Here is an 18,357-nt window from a genome sequence, read left to right on the forward strand (position 1 = left end):
TAGTCAGCCACTTTGGTGGTGTAATAAGATGGAGCCTCGGTGTATTAGGCTGGGGCAGCATACGTGTAGTACTCCGGTGACTTGGTGGTGTAGTACTTGGGAGCCTCGGTGTAGTACTCAGGATCTTTGGTGATGTAGATCGGGGCAGCATAAGTTACGGTGTAATACTCTGGAGCCTTGGTGGTGTAGTACTTGGGAGCCTCGGTGTAGCAACTCGTCGTTGCGTATGTTGTTGTTGTGTAGTAAGAACGCGGTGTGCCGGTTTGCTACCCGCCACACACAGGAGACATCGATACACCAGTGGTCGACCCAGCCCAACAATGATTTAACACCCAACAGCAGCACGACAGCACAGTTTACTGGACAAAAAAATAACTTTAACATTAATATGCAATAATAACTGGCATGTTAAAAAATAGAAAGTTGATTCAACAAAAACAACATTTCAACAACTCCATGAAAAAATGTTTACCCACGATTTAAAACTAGCACTGCGCCCTAGAATGCAGGTGGTAACAAACAGTGCACCTGCAGTTGCTTTGGCCATGTCGGAGATATCCACTGGACTGATTTCTTTCGCCTTTTCTCTCCTTTTTGATAATAGATGAATTGGATATTCAAACTATGTGTAACAGAATATTTACCCTTGATGTGGAGTAGTGTAGTACTCCGATGTCTTGGTGTAGTACTCGATGACCACTCGACTACTGATTCTTCGCCTTCACTCTCCTTTTATACGACTAGTTCTGACAATAAATAATTTGGGTCTTCAATAACTGACATATTTAAAACTCCATGTAGCAACAGAATATTTACCCATGATTGCGAACTGATTATAATATAAAGAGGAATGCAGTTGGTGACTATTAGTAAGTAGAAACAGCAGCACGATGTCATAATCAACTAGACAATTAAAGAATTTAAAAATTAATACTCAGTTATGCTACCAGATTATATTAACAAACAGAAAAACAATAGAAGTTTATACGAAACTTCATGAAAAACACAGAATATTTTATTTACCCATGATTGCGAACTGATAATACGACGAAGAATGCAGTTGGCGAAAAGTAGTGTACACTGTACAGCAGTTGTTGTCGTGTCGGAGATGCTCACTCGACTGATTTCTACCCTCACCTTTTCTCTCTCCTGTTATACGTTTTTTCTCACCCTGACCCACCTCTTAAGCCTTCCGGCTTTTGTACCTTCTTGATAATGATGAAAAACGTCCCATTCTCACCCAACCTCTACACACACGTTTTACGTAAGGATCTCCGTGACCTTCGATTGAAGAAAATGCAAACTGGCCTTTCCTTCTGCAGGTTGACGTTGCTGGGGATGGGTCTACAAAAACCAATATCAAAGTGAATACCAAATGTCTAACCCTTGCGGCTGGCTTTTGTACCTTGATAATGATGCAACACGTGTCGTTCTCACCCAACCTCTATAGGCCTACCACAATGTTCCCCGGGGATAGAAGCACTTCTAGAGTTGTTCGTTATGTAAATTCCGGTAAAATTGACTACCCATGTAAAGTAAGCCGAGTAATTTCCATCCGTCCGTGGATAGGAGCGTGAAAACATAAAACCTGGTCGGGTACACATCACAAGTATGATAACAATTAGAGCATTTCAAGTTTCCTGATGACATCACATCACAGAACAGACGAACAAGTCCTTTTTTTCCATCTGAGATGGAAGGAATAAAGTGCATGCTGCTCTAGTGACCTACTAATTTAGCACTGCATAGATATTCAACAGAAAAGGTTGGATGTGTCATTTAACCGGTCATCCAAATTCAGCCAGCATTTTTACATCTGTTAGATCATAAAAAATCTTCTTACCAAATGAATTACTTTCAGAAATTTTTCAGAAAATAAAGTAGAAAGTCAAAATATTCACCAAGGAAGGAACCAAACGCAGACAATCGGCAAACTTGCCGCAGTCCGCAAACAGCGACAAACGCTTAAAGAAAATGGCCACCGAAAAACGAAATAATTCCAGTCGGCGTATTGGAAGCGACATTAATGTTCCAAGGTGAAGTTTCAAAGACGAATAATCTAGTCAGTACTTGAAAAGTAGATTTCATGTCGTAAAAACTTTATTGAAGACGAACAAGAGGGAAAATTTCCATGTTAAATATTAATTCAAATCTGACGTGAAAAAGCAATGTACAACAAAGTATTAACCGTTAGTATCAAAATGCCGTAATTATTCATTGAGAGTAGAGATTTATTTCCTTGCTCATCCTCAACTGTTTCCTCATTTTCTTTACAAGCTCCTTGTCCATAATTACATTTGTTTGAGGCTGGAATTGCTGACGATTACTACTAGCAGGTGATTTTACCTGAGTACCTGAATTTCCCTCTGAAACAGATAAGTCATTCACCGTAGGATGGATTTGAGGAGACGTGGTGCTTAGATTTTGTAATCGAAGGTAATTTTTCAGTTTCGTGTTGGAAGCTCGATTGGTTTTTTCTTTGGATGCAATAGCGCTTGGAGAAGATAATTTCTGGGTCGGTTTCAACTTTTGGTCGAGGTAAGGTGACGAGGATTCAACGCAGTTTGCTGGAGAGGCTTTACTAAGGACAGCAAGTGGTGGTTCTTCTATCAAGGGAAGTCTTTGTTCGCATAAAGGACTCATTGTGGTTTCCGAGTTACAAATACGTTCATCCGGGTTTTCTGCACAACTGTTCGGCACAGAGCTGTTGGTGGACAACGTTGAGCCTTCAGGCAGTGTATCTAGCACTAAACAACTGTTTTCACTAGTAGCACTAACCACGATATCCTCACTAGATTCCACATGGTCAACAGCTTTATCTAACAACACACTTGTGGAATCTACTGGTGCATCCGCAACGAAGATATTTGGTTGGGAAAGTGCGTCTTGACCGATGAATTCCATTAATACTTCTAGTTCTTTTGGCGCATTTTCAGTTAACGTTTCAACTTCCATGACTATTTCTGGTTGATCTACATTCAATGGTTGAGGAATATTTTCAGAAGTTACAGAAGTCTCCATCTGTGTATCTGAAACCTGATCGGTTGACCGGGTTTTATGATAATCGTCTTCTCCTTTTCCATCATTATTCTTACTAGGTTGAACGTCATCGACCACAACAGTGCTAACAGGTAAATTGCTGTCGATTACTTCAACAATTTTAGCTGAATCTGATACCAAACTTCTTTCTTCGTCGGTGACATCAGCAGCCGTCGGTACTTTCCTTGGCGTTGGCATTTTCTTGACACCAGCCGACTGCCGAAAGCTGACGCACTTGCGAGCATATGGAGGTAACGAGGATTTGAATAGTTTAACTGGGGTGCTTCGAGTTGCCATGCCCCTCACATTAGGACTGGTTGACTTGGCTTTTAATTTAGTGGAAGACTTCACCTTTTCTTTAGAGGTTTTCTGGCTTTTCTTGTTCTTTGTTGGACTATCAGAAACGGACTCGACAAATGACACAACATCGATATCTTCTTTTGGTGAACTGGAGGACGTTGTAGATATTGGCACGACTTCGTTCGTGGCTAAAGACTGCTCTTCACTCATCACAACACTCACATTAGAAATTCGTTTTCGCTTTGATCTCTTTTCAGACGAGAGTTCAATAGTCGAAGCATTCTTTTCCCTGTTCGTCGAATCCGACCTCCTTTTCCTTTTGTTTAATGGAGACTGTGCTACGGGATCAATTACACTGTTTAATCGTGATAATGCCAACAATTCCTGGATTAAATTTTCGTCTTCTCTTGACGTGGCAATTTGGGAGTTGGTTGAGCGTCGTTGGGACTTTCGGCGATTAGCTTGAGGACTCAAAGAATAAACCTGTGCCCTAGCACAGGCAGAGCTTATTGAATCATCTCCAGGAACCAATTTACTGTTGGCAGTTTTTCTTGGTTTTCTTGTTTTCTGTTCGGCGATTATAGGTGTACTCTGAGCCAGTGCAACCGTAGGTACATTCCCTGAAACAGATGGCGTAGATTTTAAAATTTCGCTAGGATTTGTTGAATCCTCACCAAAGAGTTCAACCAGCCGGTGGTTACGCAATTTAGCCCTTTCTATGCATGGATCATCTTCGAGGCGCTGGCATTCATTTATAAGGTCATTTTCAAGTGTTTGATCGGTCTTGTATGGAGTAGGAGGTTGATGCGGAGTAGGAGGTTGATGCGGAGTAGGAGGTTGATGCGGAGTAGGAGGCTGAAGCGGAGAAGGAGGCTGAAGCGGACTAGAAGGCTGATGCGGAGTAGGAGGTTGATGCGGAGTAGGAGGCTGATGTGGAGTAGGAGGTTGATGCAGAGGGGGAGATTGAAGCGGAGAAGGGGGCCGAAGCGCAGCGGCAACAGTTTCAGCGGCTTTACACATTAAAGCAGCAGCGGCATCGCTGGCATCATTTGATTCTTCCAATTGAAGGGGATCCATTTCAGTCGAACTACGTCGCCGTCTTCTTTCCAACTATTTAAATTTAAAAGATTTCGGAAAAGTAAACAAAATTGCGAATAAAGAAATAAATAACAAAAATTTACCTTGTCTATTTCAGGGACGTGTTCTGGAGTAGCACTTTGATTCATAGGCCCTTGAGCCCGCTCACCACTAGGCACAAAGTATGGAGTTGGACGGCCAAGAACCACCTGCGTAGGGCTGATCACGGTGGTGCTCAATGTTTTACCAGGACTCTCCATAATCTCTTGACGGAGTGCTTCCAACCTACCAGATCAATAAGTTAGTAAGTTAAACAACAAACAAAATAGAAATGTCGAAACAATACAAACAAACCTAGGGGTGCTCAACACAGAAGGAAACTGATAGAATCCAGTATACGGTGTCTCAATAGAATTGTTAGAAGAATTAACTTCGACGATGCACGGAGTGGCAGGTACAGGAAGACTAGGGGATTCCGCTGTTGGTAAGAAGCGGAAACCTTTCGTCAATGATACTTGGAATGGGCTGGTTGAGCTAGTAAGATCCAGCCGAATTTGGGGTGTTCGTGGAATCTCGCCATCCCATGCCCCAAAGCTGGTGCTATTGCTCTGACCATCACAGAGCATGGCGTGGGCAACACTATTTAAGGAATTGAGACCTGCTTCATTTTCCGTTATTTCTTTTCGTGGAGTAGCGAGGACTGGAAACGGTTGCTGAATCACTTGCTCTTCACGATTGATGATATCCATTCCAAAATGAGGCAGATTAGACTCTGAAGCAATACGTTCATTTATTGTATTTTCCAGAGCTATCTGTTTCAAAGACTCGGCGCTAGTTGTTTCTATCACTGGAGCGTTAGCCATCTCATGTAAGATGGAAGCAGCGACGAGATCAGCATGTTGGGGGTCGGAACTGTTGCATAGTCGAGGCGTTTCTTCTGAAACAACATCAGCGGTAACATTTTTCTCTGTGGTTGTTGAAGAGTCGGAAAATGAAGTTTGTTGAGGAATGGATGTTGATGTGCTAGCCCCTGGGTCGCAAGGAGAATTTTTTTCCACGGACTCTGTTTCAGCTGTAATTACAGCTGCTGGAGAACTTCTTCTCCTACGTTTAGCTTTTCCTTTTGGAGTCGCAAAAATTTCACTGTCCGGTGGAGGCGGAGCGGCAATCGCATTTCTCAATGCAAGATCCCACGGAATTTCAGAACGTTCCGGACGAACTGCCGGGGAAGCTGGTTTGTTAGATAATTCAGGTGATTCTCCAAAATTCAGCTGGCGAACATGACTTAGTCGTCGAGTACTAGTAGGAGTGGTGACGAAATCGGTCGAATTACGGAGAGGCGAATCAAAAACCACATCAGGGGATTTCAAAGGCTCTTTCTCTCCTACGGCTTCTTGATCTGGAATATTTTTAGAAGCTGAAGACCCGAACTCTTGAGCGATTTTGAGAAGAGCAGCTAAACTAGGCGTAATGAGTTCTTCCGCTGGCTTGGTAGTTTTTAAAACTTTTTTCCGCCTACTTTTTGCTAAAGGGCGAGATTTAACTTTCATAGGTTTTGTTGTTGATGGACCTGGGCTAGACGCGACGTTTATATTTTCAATATTGCAATCAGCAGGCTGTTGTTGGTCTTCCACCCTCTGTTCGATAATTTCGGATACACCAGCAGCATTTGGAAATTGATAGTTACTGTCCAGAGCGGGAATAGTGATGGTGAAGATAGGTTTGGGGGCAATGGCTACGGGTCTTCTTACAATCGGAATCTTCTTTTTTCTTTTCTCTCTTACAGAAGGCTCAGTATCTGCAGGTATTGCCGAAATAATTGTTGGAACCAACGTAATTTGCCCAGAAGATGTCAAAATCGCAACACTGTTCAACCCATTGATCACAGATGAATTTTCTATTAAATCAGGGTTTTGGACAGTGAAAATAGAAGGTGCCATGGTTGAAGACTCCACTATCATAGCTGCTCCTAAATTATCAGGAACTAAACAATTATCTTGGTTTCTTCCATCATAATGTGATACAATACACTCTCCATCTTGAGCTGTACTATCAGGGGTGCCTACTGAAGTTTGATCTTCACTATCAATACCTAAAAATAAAAAGTTATAAAAATTTATAAACAGTAGTTGATTAGGTTTGAATTTGCTTTACCTATACAGTCATTCAGGAAATTATCAAAAGCAGGATCTGCTTGTGTTTCTGCAACAATAGCTTTTATAACAGTATCCAGATCTTGTGATGACGCCAAGTTTCCCCTTTTAGAACTGCCTTTGCTAGGTAAAATAACTTCAGCTTTCTTTTTGTTGATGTTTTCAGCTATCTTTTCTTGAAACTCTTTGTCTTCCAGCAAGCGATCATAGACCAAGGAAAAATCAATGGTCTCAGCAGACACTTCCACTTGTTCAGAACAATGCAGTGAATTTTCTTGAAGAACATTGTTGAGAACCCATGCTGTATTGACACTTCCTTCACAGCCATGGTTAGAAACTTCAGCGGTTGACAAAGTTGCTGGTGTTTTTTCAGCGATAACCTGGTTTGAAACATCTTCTGGACTATCAATAGCATCATGTATTTCGGTGGTATTCTGGGTTTCTTTAAGAACTTGGGAATTATCAACTGCAAGATGATTTGAATAATTATTTTCTTGAATGAAGACAACTTCTGTATTCACACTAGCATCACATGTTTCTGGTTTATTACCAACACACTCTGTATTACAACTTGAATCACTAGTTTTTGGAGTACTTAACGATTCAGTGTTGACACTGACATCACATGTTTCTGGTGTAATGCTAGCTGATTCTGTGTTGACACTGGCATCACATGTTTCTGGAGTATTGTTAGATGATTCTGTGTTGATACTTGCATCACAAGTTTGAAGACCATCTTTGCTTACAAAATCTGTATTGACACTTGCATCAGAGGTTTCTTTTTGAACTTGGGATGATGATGGAGTTTGGAATTTAAGATTTTCAACTAAAGTTTTGGTAAGGTTCAGAAGATCATCCTGTTCTCTAAACACAACTGATTCTAGGAGCTCCAATTGCTCAACAATATTTTCTTTGGTTTCAAAATAATTTTCAATTAAATTCACCAACGAAGGTCCCATGAGCCTTGGAAGCTTGTATGGTGGTTGCACACGTTTCAGTTCTATTAAGTGTGGGCAATCCCGAATTAAGCTAGTAGCAGAACTTTCGTAACCTTCCTTTACGAGGTGATGAAAAATCAGTTTCGAAATGTCACTTTGAAAAGACATTTTATTGAAGGATATCGAAACAAAGTTTACATATTCGTAAAACAATCTTTGTCAAGAATCAAGAAACGCCGCCACTTTGGTCTGCTTGTTGTTTAAACACTGTTGTCACATTGTGTAAATTAGGTTTTAATTAATTTTCACATTTTTCACATTTAAAAAAATAAGATTTAACCTGATTTAACGGAACGAGAGGGAACATTTTGTCATTTTCGCATATTTGGGAAATTATAATATTTATAAAAATTCACAGTGCAATGAAAGTGTAGTAAGTCATGTATTTACAATCACAAGAAAACAGTTCTCCATATTCGATTTCACACTTCGACCCTTTTTTTTACAGAATATTCTTTAATTATTAACAATTTTTAGTTGAAACCTGAACTTCAATTACTTAGAGGTTTACATGTAAGAATTCAGCGTGTTGATGCGTTCTTTAATCTCTTCTTTAGACCATATTGGGAGGGGTCCTAGTTGTCCTATATCGGCAACAATTTTAGCCAAGCTGTTCAACATAAACGGCAATTGATCAGTGTTATCTAGCCGAGGCCGTTTGGCAATGGAACCATTCGAGTATGGTTCAGCCCCGTGATCCAAAGAGTCGGCAGCAAGTAGTGCATAAGCTTTGATTGGCAGTTTGGGGAATGGATTTACGTGACGTGGAGGATTTGTAAGACACTTCAATTGCGAGCTATAAAGAAGACTGGCTTCGCCGATGAGAGGTTTGGTGGTTTTACGGTTAATGAATTGTTTAACAACAAAATCTTGTCCTTCTCGAATGCAAGATGATGCTAGCTGAGAATGAGGGGTGGTCTTAAAAAAGAGTTCAAAGGCACGAAGTGCGCAAAGTTGTACTAGAAAGGATCGGCTAGCGGTGGTTTCACAAAACAAATTGGCTATTACGCGTAACAAAGCTATCTGCTGTGGTGATGCTGCTACGCCTGGTGTGCCAATTTTACTTAAAAAATCAGTAGCATCTAGTTGAACCGGTGTGAGAAATTTGCTATCCAAAGCCACTTTTAAGATTTGCATAAGATTAAGATGTGACTCTTTCTGACTGGGCTGAGCTGTATAAAGAAGAACACGCAAGGCACATACCAAAAGATGTTCAATATGTTGGTGATATTCTTTAGCCGATTTGCTGTTGAGCCCGTTTAGTAGAATCGTTCCTAACTTAATTAAACTGGGTAAAAAATCGTTGCGTTCTTGAATGATGGCACAGTTCCCAGAAGTGCAAATCGAACGAAGTCGAAGAACAGCATGAGCTTTTAGAAACTGGGAACCATTTACCGAGGGTAGTAAGCATCGTTGGAAATCAGTCTTTTGTTCTGGGGAGAAACAAGTCCAGTTAATGGCGGCCCACAAATCTGGGTATTTTTCTATGGGATGGGATTTCAATATGATTGCACGCCCAGAAGCCGAAAGCAACGGAATCAAACGATTGACGAGACATATCGGTCGAGAAAAAGGCGTTGGTGTGGACGGACACAAAAGAAACAAGTTTTGAACAAGTTCCACACAAAACTGTGATGAGCCATATCTATAATAACAAAATAATACAAACTTAATTGTGATGCGATTATTCTTTTATACAGGATTGTGCAGTACCTTGCCATAAAGCTGAGAATATCACAGGATATTAGATGAGCCCAGAATCCGTGTTGGATAACTGACTGAAGAAGAATTGCAACAGCTTGCGCAACATAATTTGGTGGTACAATGGCCATTGCAGCTATAGCTTGAGTGACCTAGAACAAATTTCGATTACAAATAAATCAGAAGATTTTGTTTATCGAAGAGACTACCAAAAGTTCGTAAATGGGCACTGTATGAATTCCTTTGCCACTGTGAACAATACCATGAAGAAGGATAGTTCTATTAAATTCGACGTGGCCTAATTTAGCAAGCAATTAATTATGAAGGCCGTAATTCGCTATGCTTATTTTCTTTTTACCTTTGTCAACAGCCGAAAGAAAGATCGCCAAGATATCAGTCGAGGTTAAACTGTTGTCTTCTCCCATAGTTGACTGATAGCTGGGCGTGAGTAGCAAACCTAAAAGCCGGATCAGATTCAAACGGTTTTCAGGCGGGCAATTTGATGACGCTTTAAGTAAGCTAGACATAAGTTTTCGAGTTTTCGTTAAATTCTCCAGTATTGGGTGAATAGTAATGGACACATGGAGTTCCAAGAGACGAACAAGATCGTCACTCAAGGAAAGTTCATATTTAACTGAATCGGGAGTAAACCTAGCATTTTGGAATAATAAGAAAATCATGCGTGAGTCAAAACATACATCTATAAATTTTTTAAAGTAATACTTCTGAAGCTGGAACACTAGATTAAGCGTAGCTTCGTTTGCATTTTCATTTTCAAGCATGGCTGCGTCTTTTTCAATGAGCCCAATTATGACTTTAATCAAAAAGCCTGCAACTTTTGCTACTTTAGAAATATTGTTGGGGTTTTGATAAAGCATGTCAAAGAGATAAAGCACTTCTTGAATTAGGAAAACTACAACAGCTTCCAATTCCAGTTGTGTGCATATTTCTGGGTGCTGTTGCATAGTTTTAAGCACTAGTTTCCAAATTAATGCCATGGATTTTGCATCCAACTTGCAAGAAAATTTGCCTATGGCTATCAATGGAATGAGCAATTTGATAACTGATGAATTATCATCAAAAGTTTGCTGTTCAATAATAGGTAGGGCAGTCATCAACATTGCTGAAGAATGTTTAAATAGTTCATCAGAGACGGTTGTAGTCCTAAAAGTCATAGGCCATGAATAGAAAAACAAAATATAATTAGCAGTAAAATGAAGCTTACCTGTTTGAGCATGATGAATATGTTTGTTTGATGATTTCAAATATAGCTATCACACTCACTGAATCTTTAGAGCTTTTAACATGATGTACACAGTATCCTAGATACTCAAAATACTGCTTCAGATCGTGAGAACTATTCAATGCCAATACTTGAAGTAGAACACGTTTGCAGGTTTTGATCGTAAGTTGGCACACTGGTGTAGAGAGAAACACCAGTTTTTGTGACACAACAGATATCATCTGTAAAACTGGTGACAGATCTTCTTCAGTAACATCACCTTTAAAGCAAATGTGTTGACGTGGGTTAAGGATTAATGGTAGTAAAAATTTAAACACAAATAAAAGCATAAAACTATTTGGTTAAAAGGATATTGATAATTGATTTTCTAGCTGGGCGGTATCAGTGTGGACTACACTATCGTGGTCAAGTTTTTGAACAAGGTTGTAGGTATCCGTAACGTCGTTTCCTCTTATTATTATTTTTGATTCACCATTCCAATCGTCGAAAACACTTTGATCGAGCGTGAGATTCCAAGGATCGGCCATGGTTATTCTCTGAAGTCCCTCATGTGTCCGAAATCAACAATACCGCCAAAAGAGACTTTACCGTGTTGCCAGTTTAACATAATATGTCAAGTTGACGCACGCAGCACGCAACTACGCAACTTGACGCAAGGTGGCTATCCTGGTTCCTGGCCAACGCTCAGCGGTCTACTAATTTTAAAAAATTCCTTGGGTGTCCACGCGTCCATGCCCAATTTAAATGCTGAATTGAATTTGAATTGCAAAGAATTAAAAAAAAATCCACCATTGAACGTCAACCACAATATTCTTCCAGTCGAACAGACTTTAAGGGATTGCGTTAAATTCAACCGTAACGATGAAAAAAGAACGATTCTCATTACGAAAGACCATATAAATAAGTAAATAAAAACAACTATTAAATGGATTAAGTCCATATTATATCAAGATGAGACAGATATTACAATCGGACAGTGCGATAGAATCGAAAAAGAGTAGAAATTAAACGAGTTACGGGGCCGCTAAGCTAGCTTCGAAGCATTTGTCTTGAAGAAGCTGGAACCGTTTCTGAAGCTCGCGCTCGCGTTCTGTCTGTACGAGAACGTCCTGTCGTATTTTCTCTAGACGACTGGGTATGGCAGCTATAGAAAAAAAAGAAAAGAAAACAAATTAATAATTTTTTGGGATCCGAAGAAGCCTTGTTAACTCACCGTCTTCGTGCTTCTTTAAGAAGGAATAAGTATCTAACTCAATTCGAGCAGCTTCCACTTGATCAATCAAATCTTGAGTTTGCTTATGCAAAGCCTGGGCTCTAGACTGGTAACCTTAAAAATTAAAAATAAGGAATAAGATGGGATTTAAGAAGAGATGTCTAAAACATTCGTTTATACCAGCGGTCAATGTACGCAGCTTTTTTTCTAATTTTGCTGCTTTTTTAGCCTCCCTGGCCATATGAGCTCGATTCGTCTCTAAATGGCGAGAAGAACTTTCCAACCGATCTTTCTTCGAAGCCAAGGAAGCCCTAGGTAAAGTAAAAATAAAATGTTTAGGAAAAATGGAAAAACGGAAAACTATTTTTGAAAATTTACCTGGTGTATCGGTTTTGAGACGGGACAAATAACACTTGTGATAAACACTCGTCCCAAACTTGAGTGTACGCTTCCATTGTCAAATCTCCATGGCCCATACCAGCCTTTACCTTCTCCATTTCTACTTTCAATAACTCCTTGGCCTATAAAATAATAATAAGATAAATTTTAACGGGCAAACATTTACTTTCTGGCAAACAAGATATACGCACCTGCTCAATATCCTTGTCCTCAAATTCTTGGTAGGAATTATTGCTTAAAAAATTTTGGCTAGTCTCGATAATCTTCCTTGAAAGACCACCACCTTTTTCTGTTGAGAGATTGACTGGATTGCGAATTGAATCGTAATGCATCATCGTAAGCATTTCTTTTTTAATAAGTTCCTCTGCCTTCTGAAGGTCACTAAGGGAAGCGTCGGAAGAATTGGCTGGTCTTAAAATTGCATTGTTAACTTCGTGAGGGCGTGGTAGGCTTCGTTGCAACGCTTGGGACCGTCTTTTCAGTTCAGCCTCCCCTAAAATAACATTTGAAAAGAATGAATTTTGACATTACATTAGAGTTGAGACAACTAAATTTACTTTGCTTTTTGCGCTCAGCTTCAATACGAGCGTCAATATCAGCCTGATCCTCAACAGAGATGTAAGTTCCGGCCAATTCCCCTTCACCGGGTGTTCCAGACTCCGTATCCATTTCTTCCTCTGGTACTACAATTTCATAATCGTTCTTGGGAACCGGAAGTGTGCTCAAGCCTCTTTTGAGCTGCTCCTTGAGTGTTCGTTGCATCACTGGAAGAATAAAAACGTAACTGTTTATTTCATTAAAAAATAACTATAACTGGAATATGAAAATACCTTCCGTAGGCTCCTCTGGATTGATATTTAGTTTATCTCGTACTAATGGAGTAGCACCAGGTAAAGTTCCAGTACGTGGTGTAGCTCCTGAAGTGATGCTCAACATGCCAGGGGTGGCAGAACCTGCAGCCCCACCTGGAGTGCGGAATGGTGTTGAAAGCAGCGTATTTGGCGTTGCGACTCCCTCTTTGCTTGGAGTAGCTCCACTAAAATCAGGATTGACCAACGGTGCGTTAGCTCCACCCATCAATGGAGTTTCGACATGAGTAAGAGCCATCAGATTTTGGGCTTCTTGCAAAATTTTGTCCATTGCGGGAGCTGGAGTTCGTGGTGTTCGTAATCCCCCACTCTGAAAGAAACATTTTATTAAGTCAGCAGAACAATACAGTCGTTTGAGAAATGATTTACCTGCGTTAGGGAATAATCGGCCAAAAGTGTGTCAGAGACTCTTTGGCCTGTCTCACGAGCTGCATCTTGGGCTGCTTCTGAAGCTCTGCCCAATTTAACTACTTGCTCAAGATCTCTATCAGAAATCTGTGGCTCTGGGAGAACAAGCTTTGAACGTTTCGCAGCCGGTTGGTCTCCTTGTAGCAAAGCCGATGGCACTTCATTCTCTTTCCGCTGCTTGAGTCGGTCCTTGTCCTTCTTACGTTCTCTATCTTCCTTGACTGAGCGTAGCTCACCCTCCAGTTGTTGTTGACGGAGTCTATGGAAATTCGGTGCGAAAGGATCAAACTGTTCTTCTGCTGTGTTGTGAAATCCAATAGCTGGCTGCTTTTCGAATGGAATTTCGGCATTGTAATCAACCCCGCGCTTACGGCGGTTGTGAGAGAGTGCTCCACGACGAACGCCCATGCCGGCAGCTCGCAACTCACGTCTCTTTTGTAAAGCAGCGAGTCTTCGGGCTTCTTCCAATTGCTTCTCTCTAGCTTTTCTCTTAGCTTTTTTACCCTATAAAAAAATACAGATAGATTTTGATTCATTAAATCATCAGAAAAGATTTCATTTCTCTTATTACCTGAGTGTTGGCTAACCTAGCTCTGGCTTCTGAAAGCATCTCTAATTCATCTTCATCCATGTCTTTGGGATCTGGGCGAGCTGGCTTAGTCTCAGGATTTGGGTCAATTTCTCCAGGACGAAGTTTACGTGGGTCATCTCCAGGTTCCTCACCATCTTCTTTTCTTTGAGCCTGATCACTGTACAACACCTCATAGTTATTTGGCCTTATGTTTTATGAAGTAAATGACACACTTACAGAAGGTATTCATAACGTTCAAGACATTGAGCGGCAGTTCTGCCGACAATAGGAGCAATTGTTCTCCACTGGGTAGGCATGAGCTTTGCCAAGTGCAAAAGTTTCTCATCCTCTTCACGGCTCCATTCTGTCTTTTTGATGCTAGGATCCAACCACTCATACCAGCGAGCTTTGCACTGTTTAGCTGATTTTCGATGGAGGAGAGAAGCAATACGTGACCACTGATTTTTGCCATATTTCATCACAGCTGCTTTCAAAATTTCATCCTGTAATACAAAACAGTAGATTTAAACATCACGAAAATCCCTTGCACCGGCATGTATGTGTTAGGCAACGAAAGTCTTACCTCAGTGTTTCTCCACACACCACCTTTAATCATAATACGTGGCATGGTGAGTCTTGATTGTTTGAATTTGCTTTAGCACAATTGAATAAGTAAAGGACTTTTTTCTTGCTAGAAATCAAAACTTTGCCTTCACACAAGTGGAAGTGATGCCCGTCATGCGAATGCGTATGGCTAAGCGTTCTTCATTTGTTTTGATAAGAAGCATGAATGTTTTTAAAGAGACTTTATAAATTCAACCGCAAGATGACTCTTACCTTCTCTTTCCTTTTCAAAACCACGCTAGCAGACTACGTTCCAGTTCCAACGAGTGAAGTACTGAAGTGACGATCGAATGTGAGCACACTTTCAAATTAGTTATAATATCTTGGAAATTTGGGAAAACTACTTGCCGTTGCTGCTTAAGTCAGGTTTATTGTGTCTATAATTTTTTACTTTTGTTAATAAACTTAGTGTACTTAGTCGGTATAACACGCTGAAGAATTAGTTGAACGTCAGAAAATTTCCCGCGCTAAAACGTTTTGTTGGTCCTTTTAACAATGCTTGTGGTCTGAATAGTCAGTGTGTGGGTGGAGACATGATTGCTCTGTATGAAAGCAGAAAAATTGTAATAATTATTACATCATATGCTAATTGAGTTTTCTTCATTCCACAGGTAGCCAAATTTGATTACCAATAACTACCCAAGGCCACCACTTCTGAAGGACCTTGCCTTATCAGTAACACATGCCAAAACCCAGAATGATCGAAAAAGTTGTTACTGAATCAGGCAATGAATGCCAGCACAGCAGTTCAATTTTGTCAGACCAACAGAACAACAAAGCAAAACCCGTGGTAGTGAGGAAAAAACTAGTGAAAAAAGGCTTGAAGAAAATCCATCCTTTTCACGCAACAAATGGGAAAAGCAAAGCTTCCTCTCTGGACAGACTGTCAAATTCAATCTGCAAAAAAGCCAAAATTAATGGTAAATTGAGTTACAGTACTGTTCAGTCGGAAAATGACTGTGATGCATCCAGCTCTGTGCCTTCGCTTGCCTCAAACTTTTCTGGGGAAGGTAAAATGAGTATTGATTTCAAAACTAATGTGTACTATTCTACAAAAATGTTTTATATTTTTCAGAGTTGGACTCAGAAATTGTTCAAATCCCAGGTGATGAAGAGTCATGCTCTTACATTACTGAAGAAGAGTGTGATGCATGTGATGCCAATGAAGATACTCCATTAAATATTTCCAGTGACAAAACAGAAGTTTTTCAACCTGCCTTACGCTTCTCTGCTTTCTCTGGTGTCCCTCCTTATCTAAATTTTTGTCTGCATGATGAGAAAGGTATTAGAATTTAATTACTTGTAATGTTGTTCATTTTCCCCATGTTAAAATTCACTTGGTATCTTCGATTTAGTGGTTGAGCTACCCTGGACTATACGTCGGTGTTTGAAATGGAAACTTAGTACCATTACTCCAATTGTAGTTAGAAAAACTGTTGTCAATTCTGGGTTTCGAGTCATTAAGGAGCCCAAGGATTGGATTGGTACTTGGGGGAAACATATGAAGAGTCCACTGTTTACAGCTATTTTGGAACATCAAAAGGTAAGAGATATTTTACCGTTTCACTTAACGAGACGAAGAGTTCACATTTTTCTTGTTTTCACTTAGGTCAATCATTTTCCTGGTACATTTCAAATCGGAAGAAAGGACCGTCTGTGGCGAAACATGCAAAAGATGGTTGCAAAGTTTGGAAATGACGAGTGTGTATCTCACGGTCTTATTAGGATGTGTTCAATTTATCAATCTCGGTCTCTTTTAGATTTGGATTTCTTCCCCAAACGTTTGTTTTACCTCACGACTTGCGTTTACTAAGAAAGCAGTGGAGTCGAAGTACTACCGATGTACCTTGGATAATTAAACCGGTAAATTTTATCTATTCAGTCGGCCGTGTATTGAGCGCATCTGTATTTTATTTATTCATTTATTTACAGCCTGCATCCGCAAGAGGTACTGGTATTCAAGTCATTCACGAATGGAGTCAGTTGCCAAGAAAGAAACCTTTGGTGCGTCTTGTTGTTGTTATCATTTAAGTTGGAAACTCTTTTCATGCATTTTTCTATCGACAGGTTGTTCAATCCTATGTGAAAAATCCTTATCTAATTAATGGCACTAAATTTGATATTCGGCTTTACGTCTTCATCACCAGCGTCAACCCACTCAGAATCTACCTCTTTGAAAATGGGCTGGTCCGCTTTGCGTCGCGTAAGTTTTAATCTTTATTGTCTTTCATTCTAAACCGCTAAACGCTTTGTCCTTTTCTTTTAGTGGCTTACTCGACTGAAATGAATACCCTCAATGACTTGTACGTTCATCTAACTAACTACAGTGTAAACAAACACTGCGAGGGGTACGTGGCCAACGAAGATGCCAATTCGTGTCAAGGACATAAATGGTTTGTTACTCAATTACGTTTTAAACCAGTCGGGCTCCTATGTTGCAGTTATTTGATCACTTGTGTGTCGATTACAGGACTCTGCAAAGCTTGTGGACCTACTTTCTCGGCCTGGGTGTCGATGTCGAAGCCATCAAATCCTCTCTGAGAGATATTGTGATTAAAACTCTGCTGAGTGTCGCACCAGCCCTCAACGACATGCTGAAAAATAATGTCTCGAATCGCTATTCCTGCTTCGAACTCTTTGGTTTCGATGTTTTGTTGGACTCTGACCTAAAGCCTTGGCTGTTGGAAGTCAACATTTCGCCGTCGTTGCACTCAACTTCGTCGCTCGATCTTTCCGTAAAGGTAAACTGTTTGATGACGTATATTTTATCAGTCTCAATTCACTTAATCATTTTGTGATTGCAGGGTCCTTTAATCAAAGATGTTCTCAACATGGCCTGTTTTCAGTTCCCAAACAACGTCAACAGTTTGAGTAAACAACATTTAGCCGAATACATTTCGACTCACTTCAAGGAACAAATGTGCGAAGCGACTGCTGGAAGCGACGAGGGATCGCAGTACTGCGTCAATCCTTCGACGTACAACTACGAGCTGAGCGAAGAAGAGAAAAAGAAGAACGAATTTTACGAGACTGCCGTTCAGCGCGTTGTGGCAGTGCCCAATGGAAATTCGTGGACGGTTCAAAACCAAAGCGCCGAAATTGAGAACCGAGTCGACGTTGTCGATGAATCCACCATTCTGGACAATTTAACTCGAGGCGATATACAACATTTAATCGAAACGGAAGATGAATTGAGTCAAAGTCACGGGTGAGTTTCTAATCGAAATTGCACTTGCGTTTTCTACTTTTATTTTTACAAATTGTTTCGTCTGTTTGAAATAGGTTCACCAGAGTCTTCCCGGCTGATAATTCAGAGCGTTACTTTCGTTTCATGGAGAAAACGTCATACTACGATTTACTTTTAAACGAATGGCATAAGAAATTCGGGACCGATAGAACTTTAGCCATTGATTATCTGAAAACCCAACTTGAGAAGAAAGTTCTAAACTAGATCATCAAATTTATTCGATTTGCGTCTCCGAATATGTTTTAACCACACACAAAAAAAATATGAAAATGAATTGAGTGTTTCCACAACTCGTTTGATTTTCCGTTTTATTTTTATTTCCACACAAAGTGACTTGTAGGTTAAAAAAATTTTGACTCGCAACACACAAAAAGAGTTGGTTATCTGAAAAGTTGCCAGAGCTTCTATGTACACAAAACAATTCCCCCCTCCTGTGCGCATTTGTCTGTTGTCTGTGTGTAATTGCTGTGACGGGAAACTAACCCTCACCTTTCCATCAGAGAGAAAGAAAGATT

General features: G+C 40.3%; 2 protein-coding genes and 1 long non-coding RNA gene across 8 annotated transcripts; 1 reads left to right on the forward strand and 2 right to left on the reverse strand.

Moving 5' to 3' along the window:
* Positions 1-472: 472 nt before the first annotated feature.
* LOC124327440 lies at positions 473-904 on the reverse strand. Its single transcript, XR_006916152.1, has 3 exons — positions 817-904; positions 645-746; positions 473-590 (listed from the first exon to the last, which is right to left on the reverse strand). It is a non-coding gene; the product is annotated as an uncharacterized LOC124327440 (long non-coding RNA).
* A 1,174-nt stretch (positions 905-2,078) lies between these two features.
* Positions 2,079-14,734, reverse strand: LOC124327352. The gene is made up of 19 exons (XM_046786359.1): positions 14,555-14,734; positions 14,209-14,474; positions 13,972-14,149; positions 13,362-13,904; positions 12,954-13,302; positions 12,681-12,887; positions 12,315-12,616; positions 12,103-12,245; positions 11,905-12,035; positions 11,725-11,838; positions 9,992-10,109; positions 9,627-9,919; positions 9,478-9,566; positions 9,281-9,420; positions 8,591-9,212; positions 6,571-7,699; positions 4,771-6,508; positions 4,521-4,701; positions 2,079-4,449 (listed from the first exon to the last, which is right to left on the reverse strand). Exons 1-19 carry the CDS (start codon positions 14,597-14,599, stop codon positions 2,215-2,217), a joined length of 8,823 nt encoding a protein of 2,940 aa, XP_046642315.1. The 5' UTR covers positions 14,600-14,734; the 3' UTR covers positions 2,079-2,214.
* Positions 14,735-14,811: 77 nt separating this feature from the next.
* LOC124327049 (tubulin monoglutamylase TTLL4-like) lies at positions 14,812-18,132 on the forward strand. 6 transcript variants are annotated; one of them, XM_046785882.1, is made up of 13 exons: positions 14,839-14,956; positions 15,014-15,139; positions 15,207-15,605; positions 15,671-15,877; positions 15,951-16,138; positions 16,205-16,296; positions 16,356-16,458; positions 16,528-16,599; positions 16,663-16,798; positions 16,862-16,988; positions 17,066-17,336; positions 17,400-17,803; positions 17,878-18,132. In XM_046785882.1, exons 3-13 carry the CDS (start codon positions 15,278-15,280, stop codon positions 18,044-18,046), a joined length of 2,097 nt encoding a protein of 698 aa, XP_046641838.1. In that variant the 5' UTR covers positions 14,839-14,956; positions 15,014-15,139; positions 15,207-15,277; the 3' UTR covers positions 18,047-18,132. The 6 variants fall into 6 exon arrangements, with proteins under 6 accessions (XP_046641842.1, XP_046641836.1, XP_046641838.1 ...); XM_046785884.1 differs by having other exon boundaries at positions 14,851-14,887; positions 15,005-15,139; XM_046785886.1 differs by lacking the exon at positions 15,014-15,139 and having other exon boundaries at positions 14,812-14,887.
* Positions 18,133-18,357: the final 225 nt, after the last annotated feature.

Source organism: Daphnia pulicaria, chromosome 2, assembly GCF_021234035.1.
Source record: "Daphnia pulicaria isolate SC F1-1A chromosome 2, SC_F0-13Bv2, whole genome shotgun sequence".
Taxonomy (NCBI): domain Eukaryota; kingdom Metazoa; phylum Arthropoda; class Branchiopoda; order Diplostraca; family Daphniidae; genus Daphnia; species Daphnia pulicaria.

Bases quoted from the DNA above. Each gene is read 5' to 3' on its own strand.
- LOC124327352 (XM_046786359.1), bottom strand. From the start codon at position 14,599: ATGCCACGTATTATGATTAAAGGTGGTGTGTGGAGAAACACTGAG. The intron at 11,839-11,904 runs GTATAAACGAAT...TTAATTTTTAAG, and splicing joins GCTGCGTACATTGACCGCTG to GTTACCAGTCTAGAGCCCAG. The intron at 9,567-9,626 runs GTAAAAAGAAAA...TTGCTAAATTAG, and splicing joins TCTTTCGGCTGTTGACAAAG to GCCACGTCGAATTTAATAGA.
- LOC124327049 (XM_046785886.1), top strand. From the start codon at position 15,278: ATGCCAAAACCCAGAATGATCGAAAAAGTTGTTACTGAATCAGGCAAT. The intron at 15,606-15,670 runs GTAAAATGAGTA...TATATTTTTCAG, and splicing joins CTCAAACTTTTCTGGGGAAG to AGTTGGACTCAGAAATTGTT. The intron at 16,799-16,861 runs GTAAGTTTTAAT...CTTTTCTTTTAG, and splicing joins GCTGGTCCGCTTTGCGTCGC to TGGCTTACTCGACTGAAATG.